This window comes from Schistocerca americana, chromosome 11 (genome assembly GCF_021461395.2).
Source record: "Schistocerca americana isolate TAMUIC-IGC-003095 chromosome 11, iqSchAmer2.1, whole genome shotgun sequence".
NCBI classification, from domain to species: domain Eukaryota; kingdom Metazoa; phylum Arthropoda; class Insecta; order Orthoptera; family Acrididae; genus Schistocerca; species Schistocerca americana.
In genome coordinates, this window is record NC_060129.1 from 174,222,053 (window position 1) to 174,242,773 (window position 20,721).

A 20,721-nucleotide genomic window follows, 5' to 3' on the forward strand; every position below is an offset into this window, starting at 1 on the left:
ACTCAGACAACTTAGAGTAGACCTTAGAAAAAAATAAAATCCTGATTTTATTCATTTCAGCACCAAAAGTTACATGTGCTGGCCACCAGAGAGCATCTGGTACTACATCTGTAGCCTTGCTGTTCTGTTTTGGTTGAGGTGGTTGCCACTACATGTTGCCTTTACTGTGTGCAACTTCGGATACTTGACAACAAAATGCGTGCTTTCAAATGCTGTCCTTTGTTGCTGTTTAGGCAATGCTTACAAAAAAAAGGACTGCTATAGTGATAATGAATTTGACAGTGATTTTAGCAACTAAGAAAGTGGGGAAGAATTTTATTACTTCACTTGAGACTGAAAGTGATGATAGTTCATCAGTTGTGTGACAAGTGGTCGCCAGTGGTCCGAGATAAATACATCCACTGTGCTTCAGCAAGATTTATGTTAACAGAACCGTTGTGAAAGTCCATTGCATGTGTACACTTGGGATTTTATTATTGGCGATTTTTGTAAGTCATTATTTTGAGCTTTAAAAACTGTTCACTATAGGATGTTGATTATTAATTTAAAAAAATATTATTTTTTGGAACATAATCTGGGAAAAAAAGTAAAGTCAACTGTTTCCAAACGTGGAGTAAATATACTTTTGTGGCAAAAGTGTTACGAGATTTTTAAATGAGGGTTTGTGTATCTGGGTGATGCTTATGGGACTAATAGTGATGTTTTATAATTAAGGGTATTACTACTTAATTCTCGAGTCTGTTGAGCGCTGTTGAAGTTAAAGTCACTGCTTGCGACCATTTATTTCATTGTCAATAACAAGGAACAGGAAAATTTTACGAAAATGATAACATGAAAAATAAGGTTAAATTGGAAGTTTCTAGAGAAATAACACAAAATCAGAAATCTTTTTAAGAAATATTGTGAAATTGGTCATCTTCCCATATGAAAAATGTTATAAATCTCTGGACAACAGTTCACCAATATTCGTAACTGACAGCTATTAAATACTGAAATTGCATTTTGACTTCTGTTTTCATAAACACTGAGGTTCACATCAAATCTTAAAATGACATTTCATTTCCCGCATAACAGTCTGTGATGTGATGTCAAAAATATCATCAAAACTGGCAAAAAGTAACACACACCGAATACGGCAAGGAAACACCAAACTTGGCAAGAAATAACATCAAATTTAACAAAAAACCGCAATGGCAAGGAACGCATTTCTGAAGAAGAGAAATTTGTTAGCATCGAGTATAGGTTTAAGTGCCAGGAAGTATTTGTATGGAGTGTAGCCATGTATGGAACTCAAACATGGACAATAAATAGTTTGGACAAGAAGAGAATAGAAGCTTTCGAAATGTGGTGCTACAGAAGAATGCTGAAGATTAGATGGGTAGATCACATAACTAATGAGGAGGTATTGAATAGAATTGGGGAGAAGAGGAGTTTGTGGCACAACCTGACTAGAAGAGGGGATCGGTTGGTAGGAAATGTGTTGAGGCATCAAGGGATCACCAATTTAGTACTTGGAAGGGGGGGGGGGGGGGTGTGGAGGGTAAAAATTGTAGAGGGAGACCAAGAGATGAATACACTAAGCAGATTCAGAAGGATGTAGGTTGCAGTAGGTACTGGGAGATGAAGAAGCTTGCACAGGATAGAGTAGCATGGAGAGCTGCATCAAACCACTCTCAGGACTGAAGACCACAACAACAACAACAACAACAACAACAACATCATTGAACTCGGCAAAAGTAACATTGAAATTGGCAAAACATAGCACCAAATATGTCAAAAAAGCATTGAAATTGATAAAGAAATAGCAACAAAATTAGAAAAAGAAGACAAGGAAAAAACAACACTGAAATTAGTAAAGAAATGGCACTGGAACTCGGAAAAAAGATGCAGAACAGGAAAAAAAGTAACACCAAACATAGCAAAATTGACTTAAAATAGCACCAAAACTAGTAAAAAATAGCACTGAATTTGGCAAAAAATAGCTCCAAATTTGGCCATACAATAAAAGCATTTTTTCCTGTCACCATTAATAACCTTAGTCATTAGATGTTTATATTTCAATCATAAAATGTGGCAATTGTGGCGACCACCTCTCCCACAAATTTGTCTAGTTGTATTAGGGCACACATCAACATTGTTATACAAACAGAGTTACACTTGTCAAAGTTTTGTTCACATTTTTTAGTAGTATCTAAAGTTAAAATTTAACTAAATAAGTAAAAGTCAAAGAAAGAAGTGGGAATCAAAAGGAAGAGGGACACGGCAAGTACCACCATGAGGGGAAAAATGCAATCGTCATTTTAAAATTTATTTCTCTCTCAGATAAAAAATAAAATAATCATCTTGCAAAAACTTAAAAGTCCAATAATACACATGCAAGGTTTTCATAGTGTAAAATTTGTGGTAACAACATAGGCCATACGACATTCATAAAATGATCACTTGGTGGTCACCAACAACACAAAATGATACAAATTCCTTGGCTATCACTAATATCTGGGCCTCAATGGCTTTGTGACTTAAGTTTCTAGGTTTCCACAGCAAAATAGAAGCCGCCATGCAACATACATGTGAACAAACGGATCACCAATGACAATAGAAGCCGCTTTGCAACAAATATCATCAATGACAACTAGTTACATGTAATGATACCAATACCAAACATCCACATGTTTATTTTTTTTGTTTTTTCCAAGAAAGAATTGCCTTCATATTACAATATAGCAACACAGCACGTCATTCGCTAACAACGGATGGTGTCCAGTGTTATCTTGGTATCTTCCTCCTTTCTGCACCTATTACAACAGCTTACTTTTTCATCACAACACTGACAATGATTTTTTTGTATAATTTCACTTAATAATAAGACACATATCAAGCTACAAGAAACCTTCTTCAGATATGATATATTTATGTACTAGGACACTGACTAAAACTAAATGAGCAACTGATGTTGCCACCTCATATGTTTTAAAATCACATCTCTCTTTTTTTAATATAAAAAGGAATTTTCTTTGACATTATTAAAGAACATTTCTTCCAAGAAACTGTCTAAAGATGAGATCCAAAATAACACAACTGTCTTTTTGGTACCTGTCACAAACTTTGAGCACATCAAAAAAGACTTTTAAACCATTAAAATTGAGTGTGTCATGATGCTCTAAAATTACATTTAAAATATCTATATCCACTTATGCAATGGCAGCAGTCAAAAATCACATTACACCAAACAATTATTGACTTTTTTTTTCAGCAGACAGATCCCAATACATACCATCAATCCAAATGTATTATACCTGTTCAATTAGCCATACCTATTTTATATCAAGTGTGAAAAATACGTTAGTGACCAACTGTGGCAAGTACACCCATAATAAAACACCATAGACACAGTCTTACAAGTAACAGTCAGGCAGGTGTCGGAGAAAAACAGGGAAAACTTGTCCCTCTGTTTTATCCCTTGAGACCTCTGTTTGCTCTTCCTCCAAAGAGCCACTACTACACATATACACACAACATCAATGATTCTGATCTCTCCTCTCATGTCCACTCATTCAATGCACACACGAAAGTACTTTAGAGCTGTACACATCTTGCTTGCAAATTACAGTGCACTTACAAAACGAAAACAGGATGTGTTACACTGCTATAATAGTAAGTTCATCCAGCACAAGTAAATATAATGGAATTACAGTTTTGAACAACTTAGAATTGAATGATGATATAGAAAATGATGTTTTGAAGACAAACCAAAGACTGCATTAAACTGGAACAAAATTTTGAGATTTTGAAGGTCTCACAAATCCACTAAAGAGACATCCTTACCAGGTAAGATTGACAGAAGACATCGAAAAAGTAAAAAACAGAAGGCGGCTCGTCTCGTGATATTCCGAAATAGTTGTGAGAGCATCACAGATACGATAAGTGTGTTGAGACAGTAATCCTTTAAAACAAGCACATTTTTCACTGCGGAGAAAGCTTTTCACAAAAGCTCCGTCAGTAACACTTCGATCCTCTGAATGCCAAAATATTTTGTTGCCTCCCACTTGCACAGTAAAGACAACTGTGGACTGTGGCAGGACCAGAAGATCAGAGAATCGAAGCATTTTAAATATGATACATAGAAGAATGCAGACTGATAAGACAAGAAATGAGGTACCCTATCAGCAAAATGGGCGAGGAAAGGAACATGGGAGAACAATGACCAGAGGGAGGGACAGAATAATTGGACTTGTGCTGAGGTGTCAGGAAATAAACCTCCAAGGTACTAGAGGAAGCTGTAGAGTGAATACAGCTAGCAGGCTGAGATGGATGTAGGTTGCAGTAGTTACGCAGAGATGAAGGGGAATTTGCAGGATAGGCTAGCATGGAGAGCTGTGGCAAGCCCGTCAATAAGAACAACAACAAAAAAATAATAGTAATGTGGAGAGGATGAGTTGAAATAGAACCAAATGTTGGAAATACGAAGTGCACAAGAGTGCCAATTACTCCCAAAGACCCTCCACCTAACTGCAACATGAAAAGTTTTAATCTTTGTTATGAACAATAAGTGATGGTTTCACAACGGAGTTGTACTAGCACAGGAGCAGTGTGCGACACAGGTTTAGTACATAATGGGGACACACATTTTGTGCTGGCTGAAGCATACCAGATTCTCCTAAGAGTATTCAAATATTTTTGGTATCAGAGATGTTATTGGTGACTATCATGCTAATGAACTAAAAGGAAGCCGAGTGTTACTTTAGGAAATGCAGGAAGAGGAAGCAACAAAAACTGCATCTTTTGACTGTGGAATAATCTCCACAGCTGTACCACAAGGACTGATATTGGACTCAGTATTGTTCTTGCTTTATATATAAATGATTCACTAGCATATATCGAAGCAGCAGAAATAGTCTTCTTCACTGGTGAAACAAGTATTATAATCAAGCTTAATAGAAAATCTTCAGTGACTTCCATTAGCCTTAATGCGGCCATCGTGTGGCACAGAAATGAGTGAGATATTCAGCAAGCCTACTACTTTGGAAAGATCACCTTCGCTGAGATGTAAAACAGTCTAAAAGTTTACAAAACTAACTTTAAACACAAACTGAAATCATATCCGCTTGACAACTTCTACTCCATAGAAGAATTTCTAAATGGGTGTGTGTGTGTGGGGGGGGGGGCTGTTTCTTTTAGAGGGAAAGGGGGGGGGGAGAGGGGGAAAAAGAGGGAGAGGGATTGATTGAATGAGAGAGAGAGAGAGAGAGAGAGAGAGAGAGAGAGAGAGAGAGAGAGAGATACAAAGCCTTAGCGCCGTTCCTAAAAAGTGTGCACATGTCCATCTCCATACTCTCAATATGTTGTCATCCACAATACATTGCTACTAATGTCAATCCCGTTATTTTATGAGTTCCTGAGTTTCTTATGAGTCACAGGGCAGTGGCAAGGATCTAGTGACACTCGTCAGACGAGTTTGGGCAATGCTGCAGGACACTGCCGAGTGATTGGCTGGAAGCTCTACAGAAATAACAATCTGAGAGAAAGTAATTGTGAGTATGACTGTGTTTAAGTACTGTACCTCCGATGAAAAGCAATTTTAATACAATGATTTTTCTTTAAGCTGTTCTGTAAACTCTAACGTACTGAGCAGAGTTCATATAAGTGTCATGTGCGTATAATAATAAACAGATGAATGTTAATCATTGTTATCATTAGTGCATAAAAAAAGCTTTAAATTCAAATGGAAATCAAGGGAAAGAGTGAGATTCCAGCAAGGAGGCATTAAGCGAGTTTAGTTTGGAATGGAATCTCGGAAGAGATTTAATACAACGCAAACTGCACAATTTGGAAAGCACATGTTCACATGCACAATAATGGATATGCTTATTAGCAACATAAAACACAATTTTCATGGTAGACAAATGTTTGCTTACAAAGCAATGAAAGCACACAACAGACAGGAAACGGATCATACGTGTGTCAATAATATAGGAGAGAAGGACTAGATGGATCATTACAAAAAATGTGGTGTGATGGTAGTGTAATTCAGAATTATCTGAACTAAATGATACAAAAAAACCTGAATGTTACTGAAACGAGAGGATTGATGGAGCTTCTAAAAGCTGCAAAGAGTAGAAAAATCAGTAGTTTAGATGGTATTAATATGGAAGTATGTAAATATGGAGGGTTATTCCAACATAAGCGGCTTCTTCACATTTTTAATAGGTACTGCGGAAGTGTGAAGGTACCAAAAGAGTGGCCAAAAGTCAAAGTAATCTTTAAAAAGGGTAATAGAAATAAACGTATCTTGGGGAATGTATTTACCAATCTGAGTTAGCCTCAAGAATCACAATGACACACTTAGTAGTTTCATACCACACTCCAGGAATATGTTTTCTGTCAGTGATTTTGGAACAACCCTAGAGGTATAAGCCTCTTGGAGTTAGCTTGTGTGTGTGACATGGGAACATAACCACAAAACCAATGAGCTCGCACAAAGGCATAGGACAAGCTGGAATATAATGGGTATGTCTCCTCAGGGTCACCAGGAGCATTTTCTGTGTGTCTCGGAAGATGATTGCAATTTAGTTTTTGCAGTGTGATGCTGGAATTAGCCTAAATAGTTACTAAATTAGAATTATATATTAATACCTTCAGCTGCTGATGGGCGCTGATATATATCAACGGGGACAGGTGAAAATGTGTGCCCCGGCCGGGACTCGAACCCGGGATCTCCTGCTTACATGGCAGATGCTCTGTCCATCTGAGCCACTGAGGGCACAGAGGCTAGTGTGGCTGCAGGGACTCTCTCTCACACGCCTCCCTTGAGACCCACATTCTCACCTTATACGTCCACACACTACATTCGTAGTGTCCCTACCCAACACACTTCTTACTCGTGGAAGACATTCTTACCAAGTCCCGTAAGAGTTCGGGTAATATGTGTGCATCCGCACAGGAGAAGGAGGTCATGGCCGGTATTGCCAGAGCTGTATACTATATCCGGATGCACATATATTACCCAAACTCTTATGGGACTTGGTAAGAATGTCTTCCACGAGTAATGAGTGTGTTGGGTAGGGACACTAAGAATGTAGTGTGTGGACATATAAGGTGAGAATGTGGGTCTCGCGGGAGACGTGCGCGAGATAGTCCCTGCAGTCGCACTGTGCCCTTGGTGGCTCAGATGGATAGAGTGTCTGCCATGTAAGCAGGAGATCCCGGGTTCGAGTACCAGTCAGGGCACACATTTTTACCTGTCACCATTGACATATATCAACGCCCATCAGCAGCTGAAGGTATTAATATATAATTCTAATTTTGTTCCAGACAGCTGCAGGTCATCAACATGTCCGAAAGAACACACACCATATCCGTATAAGCAAATAATTACTGCTCCCATGGCTTTCATGTGACACAAAGTATCAACATACTGCATCAGTTTGTTTCCTATTACAAATAAAATCATTTTTAACTCATAATTTTACACGTGCATCCAATACAGTGCTCCCAAATTAGTCTTGTCTGATATTCATTTCATCGATATATATTAACAGGGACGGTAAAACACAAAGAATAAACAGAGATCCAGCAGCAACTCGGAAGTGGCACACGCTTGGCGGTAGCGGTCAGTACTGGCCAAGGTGGTGTTGCCACTGCTAGAAAGCTGGTTATTCTTCATGTTTCACTGTCACTGTTAATATCTACAGATAAAACTGATATTGCACTAGACTGATCTGGGACTGCTCTACCGAACGAGTATGTAAAAATCTGCTTTAAAAACGGTTTTGTTTGAAACAGGAAACAAACTGATGCTTTCAGTAGACACTGGGTGTCAGATGGAAGATGTGATGAGCACTACTTGTTTGGGCTGAGCCCAGCTACACAACACAAAAACAAAACTGCAACTCTCTGCTGAAACACCAGAGAAAATATGCCTGACGACTCTCAGGAGAGAGATCTGTATACATACATGAAGTGATCAATTGATGAAAAATGGTGAATAAAAAGAGGAGTATTTTTAGATGATGACATTAAACTGAATGCAATCCTATATGCACATGACCTAACACTGATTGTAGAAAATTAAGACGACTGTCAGATGGGAGTCCATAATTCTAGCAGATAGCTTCAGAATAAATTTCTGAACTGTCTTTAGGTGGGCGAAAGTCATGGTGTGTCAGGGCACACAGACTGTAAGATCAAAGGTAGTATAGAGTAACGAAGTTAAATATTTTTAATATCTAGCATGTGGCATCACATAGGAACAAAAGCATAATGTGAACAGAAAATAAAATAAATTTACTTTTACATATGGAACAATTGTAAAAAAGAATTGCAGAGTAAAGCCAGGAGACAAACTCAGCTGAAGTTTTATAAAACCACAGCAGTGCCAACCAATCCTTACTTTGGAAGTGAAGGATGGATGATGATGATAAGACACCAAGGAAGTACATACAAGTGCAAAAGGAATAAGGATATACAGAAGATTTAGGAATATATAACCTAAATGAAAAAATAGAAGAAAATTGGAGAAAATGGAAGGAATATGCATACAGTATTGGTGGAGAAAGACTCCAGGTAAAGCTCTCAATTATAAATGCACTGGAAGAAAGCATCTAGGATGACCATACAAGAGAGGGTGTACTGTAACAGACAGTTTGCCTGATACATAAAGTGAAGAAGAGAAAGGAGGAGGAGGAGGAGAAGAAGAAATAACACTTAAGGCAATCCTCTACATAGCCAGTATGTTTTCATATTCTTCACTGTGTAGGAGTACTATAATTGTAAAACTGGCCCACTCCATGTCACAGCAAGAGATCAAGATTACAACCTACGAAACATGTAAATAACTAAACAAAACTGTATCAACTATGGTATTTTGGTTGTTACATATAAAACTGAAACCTCTTCTTTTTTGCACGAGCCATGTGGAACAATCGGACCTAACATCCATCAATGCCCAGCCACCAATACCACTTACAAAATTCTACCGCGGCCATCTGTAGAAATAAAGTAATGATACAACTGATGATCACTTCAAAGGATGGTAGCTAATGTATAAAGAAACGTAGGAAGTATGTGGAACTGCGCAAGACTGAAGTATATGTGTGAGGGGCAATAGCCCTTTCCTTCTTACCTGAGTGCACGTGTGGACTGAGACGAGAGATCACACTTTCTCTACTAGGAATAAAGCCAGTTACCACTCCATCCCCACACAGGACCCACAGTCACTGGTAACTGAGTGGAAACACAAAACTGCAAATCCCCACCCACTCAGACGCGTGCCACGGTCGAACTTTTCCACCGTGCCGAGGTGTTTACGCTGCAGTCGGAAGTTTGCGGAGTGACAGGAGCGCAGGAAGAAGAGGTAACAGAGGGGGAGGAGCACAGAAAGCGGCAGCAACCTCTGCACGGAGGGACGCGGTCGGCCCTCTCTGTCTGTCTCGGCTGCTCGTGAGTCACACGAATCTCGTCGACTTGGCGATGAGAGAAGCCGTCGCTCGGTTCTTGTCTCCGTCAAAGCGGCGCAGCTCAGCAATCACCTTCAACACAGACACAGATTCTATAGTTTGTTCCTAGTTTTTTGGACATGTAATGTAACAAACTGAGAAGCACATTTTGAATTGTTCGATACCCTACTCAATAAACCGTCAGATCCATATTCTGCTACGAATTGTAAATACATAAACTTGTGATGTTATCTGCTCATCCAGCCAGTTGCTGATGTCATTGGTAATCACAAATTGTGTTATTTTTTTTGTCAACTATTGGGTGTTTCAGAATGAGTAGTGGGATTTGAAGGCTTTGTAACATTTATTACATTCAACTTACAATCACAAACAATACATTGAATGAAAGATCAACTGAAGTAATTTGTTTCTATACCTTGCACCACCTGTCTTTGCAAACGGAAGAGTATTGGAGAACGAGGACACCACATGTAACTAATTCCCAGTCAGATGAAGACAGACTACTTACTGCACAGGTATTTTGCAACGACACCTTTTGTTTCTTGTTAGACAGATAAGACTCAAACCATTTTGCAGCACTGCCGGTGGCACCATCATATTCTGATTTACTTAAGAGAATACTGCGGTTCACACATGCAAAGGCTTTCGACAGGTCACAGAAAATGCCTGTAGCCTCTAACTTATCATCTAATGAATTAAGCATATTCTCACTGCTTTCTCTAGATCAGAACCCTTAAGAAATCCAAACTGTAACTAGGACAATATATTATTTGCAGTCAGATGCTTAAGGAGACGCTTGAACACAACCTTTTCAAATATCTCTCAGAAAGCCACAAGAAGTGAAATTGGTCAATAGTTTGATGGTATCTCTTTATCCTCCTTCTTGTAAAGAGGCGTAACTCCAGCATATTTTAGCCAGTCTGGAAATGTTCTGCTGATAACAGATTGCTTACACAAATACCTTAAGATAGAACTAAACTCACATGAGCACTCTTTGATTAAATTTGTTGATATGTTATCATACCCACTGGAATACTTAGATTTTAAGGATTTTGTGGTGGATGCTACTTCTTTGGGAGATGTGAGTGTCATTTCCATTTTACTGAAGTTACACTCCTGGAAATGGAAAAAAGAACACATTGACACCGGTGTGTCAGACCCACCATACTTGCTCCGGACACTGCGAGAGGGCTGTACAAGCAATGATCACACGCACAGCACAGCGGACACACCAGGAACCGCGGTGTTGGCCGTCGAATGGCGCTAGCTGCGCAGCATTTGTGCACCGCCGCCGTCAGTGTCAGCCAGTTTGCCGTGGCATACGGAGCTCCATCGCAGTCTTTAACACTGGTAGCATGCCGCGACAGTGTGGACGTGAACCGTATGTGCAGTTGACGGACTTTGAGCGAGGGCGTATAGTGGGCATGCGGGAGGCCGGGTGGATGTACCGCCGAATTGCTCAACACGTGGGGCGTGAGGTCTCCACAGTACATCGATGTTGTCGCCAGTGGTCGGCGGAAGGTGCACGTGCCCGTCGACCTGGGACCGGACCGCAGTGACGCACGGATGCACGCCAAGATCGTAGGATCCTACGCAGTGCAGTAGGGGACCGCACCGCAACTTCCCAGCAAATTAGGGACACTGTTGCTCCTGGGGTATCGGCGAGGACCATTCGCAACCGTCTCCATGAAGCTGGGCTACGGTCCCGCACACCGTTAGGCCGTCTTCCGCTCACGCCCCAACATCGTGCAGCCCGCCTCCAGTGGTGTCGCGACAGGCGTGAATGAAGGGATGAATGGAGACGTGTCGTCTTCAGCGATGAGAGTCGCTTCTGCCTTGGTGCCAATAATGGTCGTATGCGTGTTTGGCGCCGTGCAGGTGACCGCCACAATCAGGACTGCATACGACCGAGGCACACAGGGCCAACACCTGGCACCATGGTGTGGGGAGCGATCTCCTAAACTGGCCGTACACCACTGGTGATCGTCGAGGGGACACTGAATAGTGCACGGTACATCCAAACCGTCATCGAACCCATCGTTCTACCATTCCTAGACCGGCAAGGGAACTTGCTGTTCCAACAGGAAAATGCACGTCCGCATGTATCCCGTGCCACCCAACGTGCTCTAGAAGGTGTAAGTCAACTACCCTGGCCAGCAAGATCTCCGGATCTGTCCCCCATTGAGCATGTTTGGGACTGGATGAAGCGTCGTCTCACGCGGTCTGCACGTCCAGCACGAACGCTGGTCCAACTGAGGCGCCAGGTGGAAATGGCATGGCAAGCCGTTCCACAGGACTACATCCAGCATCTCTACGATCGTCTCCATGGGAGAATAGCAGCCTGCATTGCTGCGAAAGGTGGATATACACTGTACTAGTGCCGACATTGTGCATGCTCTGTTGCCTGTGTCTATGTGCCTGTGGTTCTGTCAGTGTGATCATGTGATGTAGCTGACCCCAGGAATGTGTCAATAAAGTTTCCCCTTCCTGGGACAATGAATTCACGGTGTTCTTATTTCAATTTCCAGGAGTGTATTTTTAAAGACTGGTCTCAGATACTCCATTGCACTCTTCACCGAACCTGATAACCCCAAGCTCTCAGTAACAGAAATGAAGTACTTGTTTAAGAACATGTTAACAGGTTTTACCAGGACAACCAATAATCAATAACAGAACTGTTTATTATTAAAAACACAATGTATTACAGGATTATGCTGAATTATTTTTGTGTGGATTGTAAACATTTTTTCCTCTCTTGTTGCCATGTTAAAATTAGCTTCTTTTGCAAAAAACACAGTAAAATGGCAAAATATTTTCCACTTCACATGCTATCATTTGCCAAGCACCTGTTTTCATATCTTGAACTGTTAATGAGATATGAGGGATGTTACGAATGTTTCCCTTTCCTCTATCATTTGAAGGTGCAACCAGAAGTTAGTGCAGTAAATAAAGTCAATTTTCTTGAGACTGAATACAGATCTCTAGCATTTAAAGAAAAAATTAATATGGTACCTACATTTCACATGCATCAATGTATGAACAAACATCCACCAAAAACAAAGTCATAGCAACCTCTATTTTTCACTGCAAAGTATGAATTTCATGCAGTACCTTACTCAACATAGAAATTTCAGAACAACTATGAACATTAAAGAAATGATGGGCACTTGATCACGAAGCTGATAAAGCTGACTAGGAGGCTACGAAATACAAAGAGAATAATTATTTTTCACCAAGTAATTTCTTTAAAATTAATTGAAAAAGGTTTCAGTGCAGCTAGGGCGCACACGGCTCATCTCCACAGTGTAGTCGAGGCGGAGAGAGAGTGTTTTGTTTGTAATGGACGAAACTTACAGCTCAGTACGCAATAGCATGCTGCAGCGGCCACCCCTCCAGCACAGAGGGATGGGTCACCCAACGCTGAGAATAAGAATGTGTTTCGGTGTACGGACCAAGTTATCTTGCACGAGCTCCCCCTGTACATAAAGACTTTCTGATATCAACACTTGTTTCAAGTCCTCAATCTGTTGCTTTTTTAATTGGTGTGATGTTCTTCAATAACATCAGAAAATGAACCGCAAAGTTCTAACTACCCAGAAACCAAGACCCCGAGTACACACTTATGCGTGTTTCGCAAAATGCAATCTGCCTGATGAAATTATAGGCTATCTATGTGAATCTTACAGTTACTGTATAGCCTTCAGAGATGGTCTAATTATCTTTCCAGACTCAATAGATACAGCTGCACAACAGCTTAAATGGAGGGCACTGAATTCTCCTCTGAGAAGATACATTTTATGACAAACATAAAATTAGCTCCAAGAACTGTGGTTCGGACTAGAAGAAGTTATCAACACTCAGGTGAATGGATAGCAAGTAGCCTATCAGAGAAAGAAGCCTTTGTGACAAGCATTAACAAAATGGAAATGGCCTACCAACTAACTAAAGGCATCTACAGTAAGACTGATAATTCCCAGATGCCAAAATTAGACAGTATTGCACTGTTATTTGATTGGAAGCCTTATAAGAGGCAGAAACAATTACAACGAACAAGAAAGGTCTTACAGAGAAACCTGAGGCCAAAGAAAGAAAAGATTTTCAGAAAAATCCTGGGCCCCATGAAAGGAAAGAGCAAGAACAGAAGGTGTCACAGCCACAAACTATGTAAGCACACGGAGAAGGTAAGTGACATAAATGATACAAAGAAGGATGTCTAAAAGGATAATCACCTCCTTTCAAGAGAAGAAAACCAAAAGGGCGTGGTTCACAGAAGTTGAAAAAGATATATGGCAACTGGAAATTTCTCCCATAATGTCCAAGAGCATGATCTGGTCAATAGTTTCCAGGACAAGCTTAAGATGAAGGCAGGGAAGGTGTGGACGTAAGAGAGAGAAGAACACCATCATAAACAAATGCAGGGGCACTGAGTGGCAGCTAAAGCTAAAAAAGAAAAGAGACAGTTCGATTGGCATGGCCCCTAGTTGGCTGACACGAAGAACAACTGTACTGGTTGGAGAGATACAGGTGTTGTGGTAATCGAAGTGTACTGTGCATGCATACACTGCAAATTCAAAGCCTACTTGCAAGGGGGTGTGAGTGCACGACATCTGTGGACAGACACTCCGTCAGCTGTGTCATTAGGAAAGGGAACAATGGGCATCCTCGGGAACTTTCACCGAGCTACACTAAATGTATTCGTGCTCTCCCTCACACATCGCAGGTCTGTGCAGACCACTAGGATGGACCACACACCTTCAGGGGTCTACTACACCACTGAATCCAGCACAAACATCTGGAACAGCCCTGATATCTAAGAAATAACTGACAAGGAGAGGTTCCCAACAGTGGGATCAAATTTTGAAACCATCTATACAGTAATGTAGGTGAAGGTCCAAGGTATCATGCCCTGCAGCCATTCACCCTGGTGTGCCCTCATTTGCAAGTAATTGACAAAAACAATATGGTGTGATTCAAAAAGAAAACCACACCTTTGAAAATCTATATTTAATCTCTAAGAAATACGATGGAACTGTGGGTAATTAATCAATGTGAAGAGTACTTCACAAAGGTCTCCCCCCCACCTCCCACGAGTACAAAGCAACATCAACCCAATACTCAAACTCATTCCACATCTCTGCAACATCTCCGGCGTAACAGTTTGGATAGCTGCAGTTATTCCTTCTTATCTTCCTCAATGTTCGCTGGTAGAGGTGGTCAAAACACCATGTCTTTATCATACTCCCAAAGAAAAAAAAAAAATCACAGGGGCTGAGGTCAGGGCTTCTTGGAGGCCAGTGATGAAGTGCTCTGTCACGAGCTGCTTGGAGTCCGACCCATTGCTGTGAGTACTTTTTATTCAAATAGACACTGACAGATAAGAGCCAATGTGGTGGTGTCCCATCATGCTGGAGTATAAATTGATGTGGTTCTTCTTTGAGTTGAGGGAACAGCCACTTCTGCAACATTTCCAGATACATTTGCCCAGTTACAGTTGCAACTTCGAAGAAAAAAGGCCCAAAAACTTTGTTGGCTCAAATGGCACAGAAAATGTTCACCTTAGGTGATCACGTTCATGCTGAATTGTTTCCCCACGGGATTCGCAGTGCCCCACGTATGGACGTTGTACCGATTGACTTCCCCTGTTGTGTGACATGTTGCTTCATTACCAAACACTAGTTTCGAAATGAACAAGTCATCTGTTTCCATTTGGTCGAGGGCAAACTCACACAACTCAATTCGTTTCACCTTACCAGTTTTGGAAAGGGCTCAAACCAATTGTAGATGATAAGGTTCCCATTACTAACCTTTTCGTTAGGACTCTCCAAATGGTTGGTTGCAGAATTTCCAGCTCTCCGCTAGTACGGTGGGTCCGTTTTCCTGGACTGTGAGAAAATGCTTCCTGAATGCGACCAACTTTTCTTCACTCATTCACAGCTATCTGGAACTTTTCCCTTTGCACTAACGGCCCTTGTTTGTGAATTGTTTACACCAACATACGATACACCACCTGTCCGGTGGTTAAACACCGTACTTTGTTCAAAATGCATGTTGAACAACTGCTGTTAATCCACTTCTGATGTACTTGATAACACAAAAAGTTTTCTACTGAGTAATCGGCACCTTTGCACTGACAGCAGAATTGAAGGTTGCCAACAGCACTCTAGCGACCAAATGAATGACAGAAAGACCGCAGCTCTCTTTTCTTCTTTGTAGAGTTCTTGATTTTCAAAGTTGTCGCATTCTTTTTGAATCATCCCATATTTCTGAACATCGAGTGATGCTCTACAGTTTCAAAAATAGTAATGTTAAGCAGACTGTTGCTGTAGTGAAACAGTCCTCACATACAAAATGTTGGGGGTTTGAGTCTCATCAGGTACTCTGAAAAATATTTATTTCGAAATCTTTAGCAAAACAACTTTGATCTTTTTTTTTATTCAATTACCTGTTTTAACAGTAATTTTTTAAATTTCTATTCCTTTGTAACATCATTTTCATCAGCATATTAACTGTTTCAATTCCTCTCCTTTCCTTCTTCCTATCATTCTTTTTCCACTCTGAATCTTTGTGCATGTGAATTTTAATTACAATTATTATTATTTTATTTACCATAATATTTAAACATTTGAAACTGCTGATTTATCAGTTAAAAAACAAAAGATGAAATAATCTATTCACACTGACAGTGCTACAGCATCAAAGAGGTATTTCTTGTTACAAGATGTACATTTTTTTGGATGGAAACTATTGTATAAACGTTCAAAACATAAATTCTTATTGCTCGATGCACAAAATAATGCAGACGAAAATTTAAATGAAATTCCAGCAAAATAAGGAATAAAAATAATGAATGCAACTACATATAAGAGGAAAAAAGAGGCGAAATTAAGTCAAAATCAATATATAACAATAATTAAATTCACATGCACAAAGATTCCAAGTGTAAAAAAGATGATAGTTAGAAGACGTGACAGCAATTGAAACAGTTAATATGCTGATTAAAAAGATATAACAAAGAAACAGAAACAAACAAAAAAAATTCATATCACCTGAAAAGATTCAAACCCATAACCTTTTGAGTGTGACAATAGCACGACAACCATTATGCTACAGCAACAGTCTCATTAATGTTAATACTTTTAAAGCTGTAGAGCAGGACACAAAATTCCCATTATTATTATTAATTTTTTCGATTACTCGCAATGACTGGCCCACCAGGGTGAATAGCTGCAGACTGTGATACCTGGGATCTTAACCTACATCACAGTACAGGTGATTTCAAAAACTCAATCCCGCCGCTGTAGACCCTTCCTTGCAAGACCAATATAACACCCTGGCTCAGAAAAGAACTGCACGGGAAACACGCAAACTATCTCAGGCAGGGAGGTCAATGTGCAACCACTGAACAACAGGTTGACTGACACAGTTTTACATGCAGGAACTGAAGGCTTCCTGACAGTCAATGTGTTGAGGAACTTCCACAAGTATTTCCTGAGAGACTGAAGAACAGGTGGCAGTTGCAGGGAATGTGGAATCCAAAGAGGCGATATCACACATTACATCTCGCTATAAAACCCTGGCACCTACAGAATATTTGAAAAGGCACGAAGAGATCACCAAAATAATCTGCCAGCAGTTAGTTGCATTATTAGTTTGTGAAACACTTTCCTTCTCATCACAGATACGATTCTCTCACTATTGTAGAAAATGAATATTTCAAAATTTACTGCAATTACAGCAAAAAAACTGATAAAACAATCTGCTGAGCAAATCACCTTCCTTATAGACATCTTTGTATTCAACTTGCGTAAACTGCAAATCACATGCAATGAGGAAATGGCTAAATTCTGGGTCCTGGTGGACGAGATGAAAGCTGTGTGTAAACAGAAATCTGTATCCAACATAATTGTGGTAATATCAGACATCACTGTCAATAGGATGTGAAATTGCATCTTTGGGTATGTTGGCAACTACAAAAGACAGTTTTAGTGAATGTGTGCAAAGTAGAGGGTGCCCCAAAAAGAATGACAGATTTTATTTATTAGGAAGAAGGGCTTAACACCAACAAATTGCATACTAAATTACTCGGAAGAGACAGAAGTTCATAAAAATCCTCCATGAATGTTCAGTATGTCCTCTACTGGCTGCACAGACGACATCTAGCCGATAGCCGAATTCATCCCAAACTGAGCGTAAGGTGTCCTCTGTCACCGAAGCTACAGCAACTGATATTCTGGTTTTTAGTTCATCAATGTCACGAGGTAAGGGAGGAGTGTAAACACATTTTTTAACATATCTCCACAGGAAGAAATCACATGTTGTTAAGTCAGGAGACCTAGAAGGCAAAGAGTGTAAAGCCTGGTCTCGCGGTCCTGTACGCCCTATCCAACGTTAGGCACTTTGGCATTGAGGAACCTGCGCACGTTGTTGTGCCAGTGCGGTCGTGCCCCATCTTGGAGATAGCTGAAATTGTCAGAGTCAAGTTGTGGGAATAACCAGTTCCGTAGCATTGCAAGATATGACTGTCCTGTAACAGTTTCTTCCTCAAAAACGTAAGGTCCATAAACCTTGCTTTGTGAAACAGCACAAAAAAAATTCACTTCTGGTGAGTCACATTTGTGTTCAATTGTTTCACGAGGATTTTCGAGCCCCCATATACACACATTATGACGGTGAACCTTACCACTAATGTGGAAAGTTGCCTCATCACTGAATATCAACCGTGACATAAAAGTGTCATCTTCCATGTCCTCTAGAATAGCATTGGTAAAGTCCACTCGCTTCACTTTGTCAGTATCTCGAAGAGCTTGTACCAGTTGTAATCGGTATGGTTTGAGGGCTAAATAATGCCGTAACACACGCCACACTGTCATGCGTGGTAACACAAGTTCTCGGCTAGCACAACGCGTAGACTTGCGGGGGCTCCGCTCATATGCTCGTCGGATGGTGGTTTAGCACGAAATTGAATACAAAACGCCCGCTGAACTGCGATCACAGATTGAGTACTACTAAATCCGATAACACAATATGCCTTCTGTTGCACAGAATACCATATTGCGCAAGACCGGCTGCACGCTCCAGGTCAGCACTCGTAGCGACATCTAGCAGATTTTTTCTGAAACTCTACACCATGTCGATTACATCTAGCACTATTTCAGTTACCTAGTGACATTTGTCTCAATATTATTACAAGCTAAAATTGGGTCATTATTTTTGGGACAGCCTGTAGTTTGATAGTTTATTGGGGAAAATATTTAATTTAGTGAAAACTTGTCCCTTAAAGCATTGCCATTATATGAATACCACATGAACATGAAACAATGGAAGATCTTGGATGGCATAACAATAATACAAATTAGACAATGGAGAATCCAGCATGGAATATATCAATATTATGAAAAGGATAATAGCTGCTCACCACGTGAGAAACACAGGAAAGATGGTGAGTAGCAACTATCTTTTTCATAATACAAATTAGGATAGACTGCTATAACACTGATTCTTTAAAGAATCAAACTCCTATGAATTACATTTTGAGATACTTAAGCAATTTGTTTTAGTTAGGAATAAGGTAGGTGAACAGTGTAAAGGAGTAAATACTGACATAAAACAAATCAAAGAATCTGCTGAACAAGAATGTAAGAAAATGCAAAAATAGGTTTCGGACACTAGGATAATATTAAATGTGTTATAATAGTGTACAGACCCAGTTGAAATAGCTTTTTCAGGTTAAATCTTCACAGAAACTCGAGGGATGTATGAATGATTTAATTGGACAAAAAGTTCAGGACAAGATAGAAACATCCGTTAGTAGACTTGAGAACACAGAAGCAGAATTCCAAAAACTTTGGGAGGAGTTAGCAAAGACTAAGGAGGATGTGAAAAGGAAGAAATATACTGAGAGGTGTGGGATTCCAACAGAACTGTTCCAGGAATTTTGTTCCTTACGATTTGCAAGAAGTTCAGGATGGTACTAAGGAAGTAGATATTGTTTCAGTTGTTTGCAGGGGGATGCTGCCTAATGGAGAAGAGTACATTCAGAAGAATTTGTTTTATGTAACGAGTTTCAAGAAAAGTTTAAAGAGAAATATTAGAGTCTTAGGACACACAAGAAATTAGTACTCTGTAAGAACAATGTCTACCCCCATGAACCATGGACCTTGCCGTTGGTGGGGAGGCTTGCGTGCCTCAGCGATGCAGATGGCTGTACATTAGGTGCAACCACAACAGAGGGGTATCTGTTGAGAGGCCAGACAAATGTGTGGTTCCTGAAGAGGGGCAGCAGCCTTTTCAGCAGTTGCAGGGGCAACAGTCTGGATGATTGAATGATCTGACCTTGTAACACTAACCAAAACAGCCTTGCTGTGCTGGTACTGCGAACAGCTGAAAGCAAGGGGAAACTACAGCTGTCATTTTTCCCGAGGGCATGCAGCTTTACTGTATGGTTAAATGATGATGGCGTCCTCCTGGGTAAAATATTCCGGAGGTAAAATAGTCCCCCATTCGGATCTCCGGGCGGGGACTACTCAAGAGGACGTCGTTATCAGGAGAAAGAAAACTGGCGTTCTACGGATTGCAGCGTGGAATGTCAGATCCCTTAATCGGGCAGGTAGGTTAGAAAATTTAAAAAGGGAAATGGATAGGTTACAGTTCGATATAGTGGGAATTAGTGAAGTTCGGTGGCAGGAGGAACCAGACTTTTGGTTAGGTGAATACAGGGTTATAAATACAAAATCAAATAGGGGTAATGCAGGAGTAGGTTTAATAATTAATAAAAAAATAGGAATGCGGGTAAGGTACTACAAACAGTATAGTGAACACATTATTGTGGCCAAGATAGACACGAAGCCCATGCCTACTGCAGTAGTACAAGTTTATATGCCAACTGGCTCTGCAGATGATGAAGAAATTGATGAAATGTATGATGAAATAAAAGAAATTATTCAGGTAGTGAAGCGAGACGAAAATTTAATACTCATGGGTGACTGGAATTCAAGAGTAGGAAAAGGGAGAGAAGGAGCCATAGTGGGTGAATATGGATTGGGGGAGAGAAATGAAAGAGGAAGCCATCTGGTAGAATTTTGCACAGAGCATAACTTAATCATAGCTAACACTTTGTTCATGAATCGTAAAAGAAGGTTGTATACATGGAAGAATCCTGGAGATACTAAAAGGTATCAGATAGATTATATAATGGTAAGACAGAGATTTAAGAATCAGGTTTTAAATTGTAGGGCATTTCCAGGGGAATATGTGGATTCTGAGCACA

General features: G+C 40.3%; 1 protein-coding gene and 1 non-coding gene across 2 annotated transcripts in view; both read right to left on the reverse strand.

The window, feature by feature from the left end:
* Positions 1 to 6,686: 6,686 nt before the first annotated feature.
* Trnat-ugu lies at positions 6,687 to 6,761 on the reverse strand. The gene has a single exon. It is a non-coding gene; the product is annotated as a tRNA-Thr (tRNA).
* A 484-nt stretch (positions 6,762 to 7,245) lies between these two features.
* Positions 7,246 to 20,721, reverse strand: part of LOC124553643 (protein DDI1 homolog 2) — a 130,654-nt gene continuing 117,178 nt past the window's right edge. Inside the window, exon 8 of the mRNA XM_047127518.1 lies at positions 7,246 to 9,527. Within this exon, the coding sequence (XP_046983474.1) occupies positions 9,444 to 9,527 (84 nt within the window). The 3' untranslated portion in view covers positions 7,246 to 9,443. The remainder of the gene's footprint in view (positions 9,528 to 20,721) is intronic.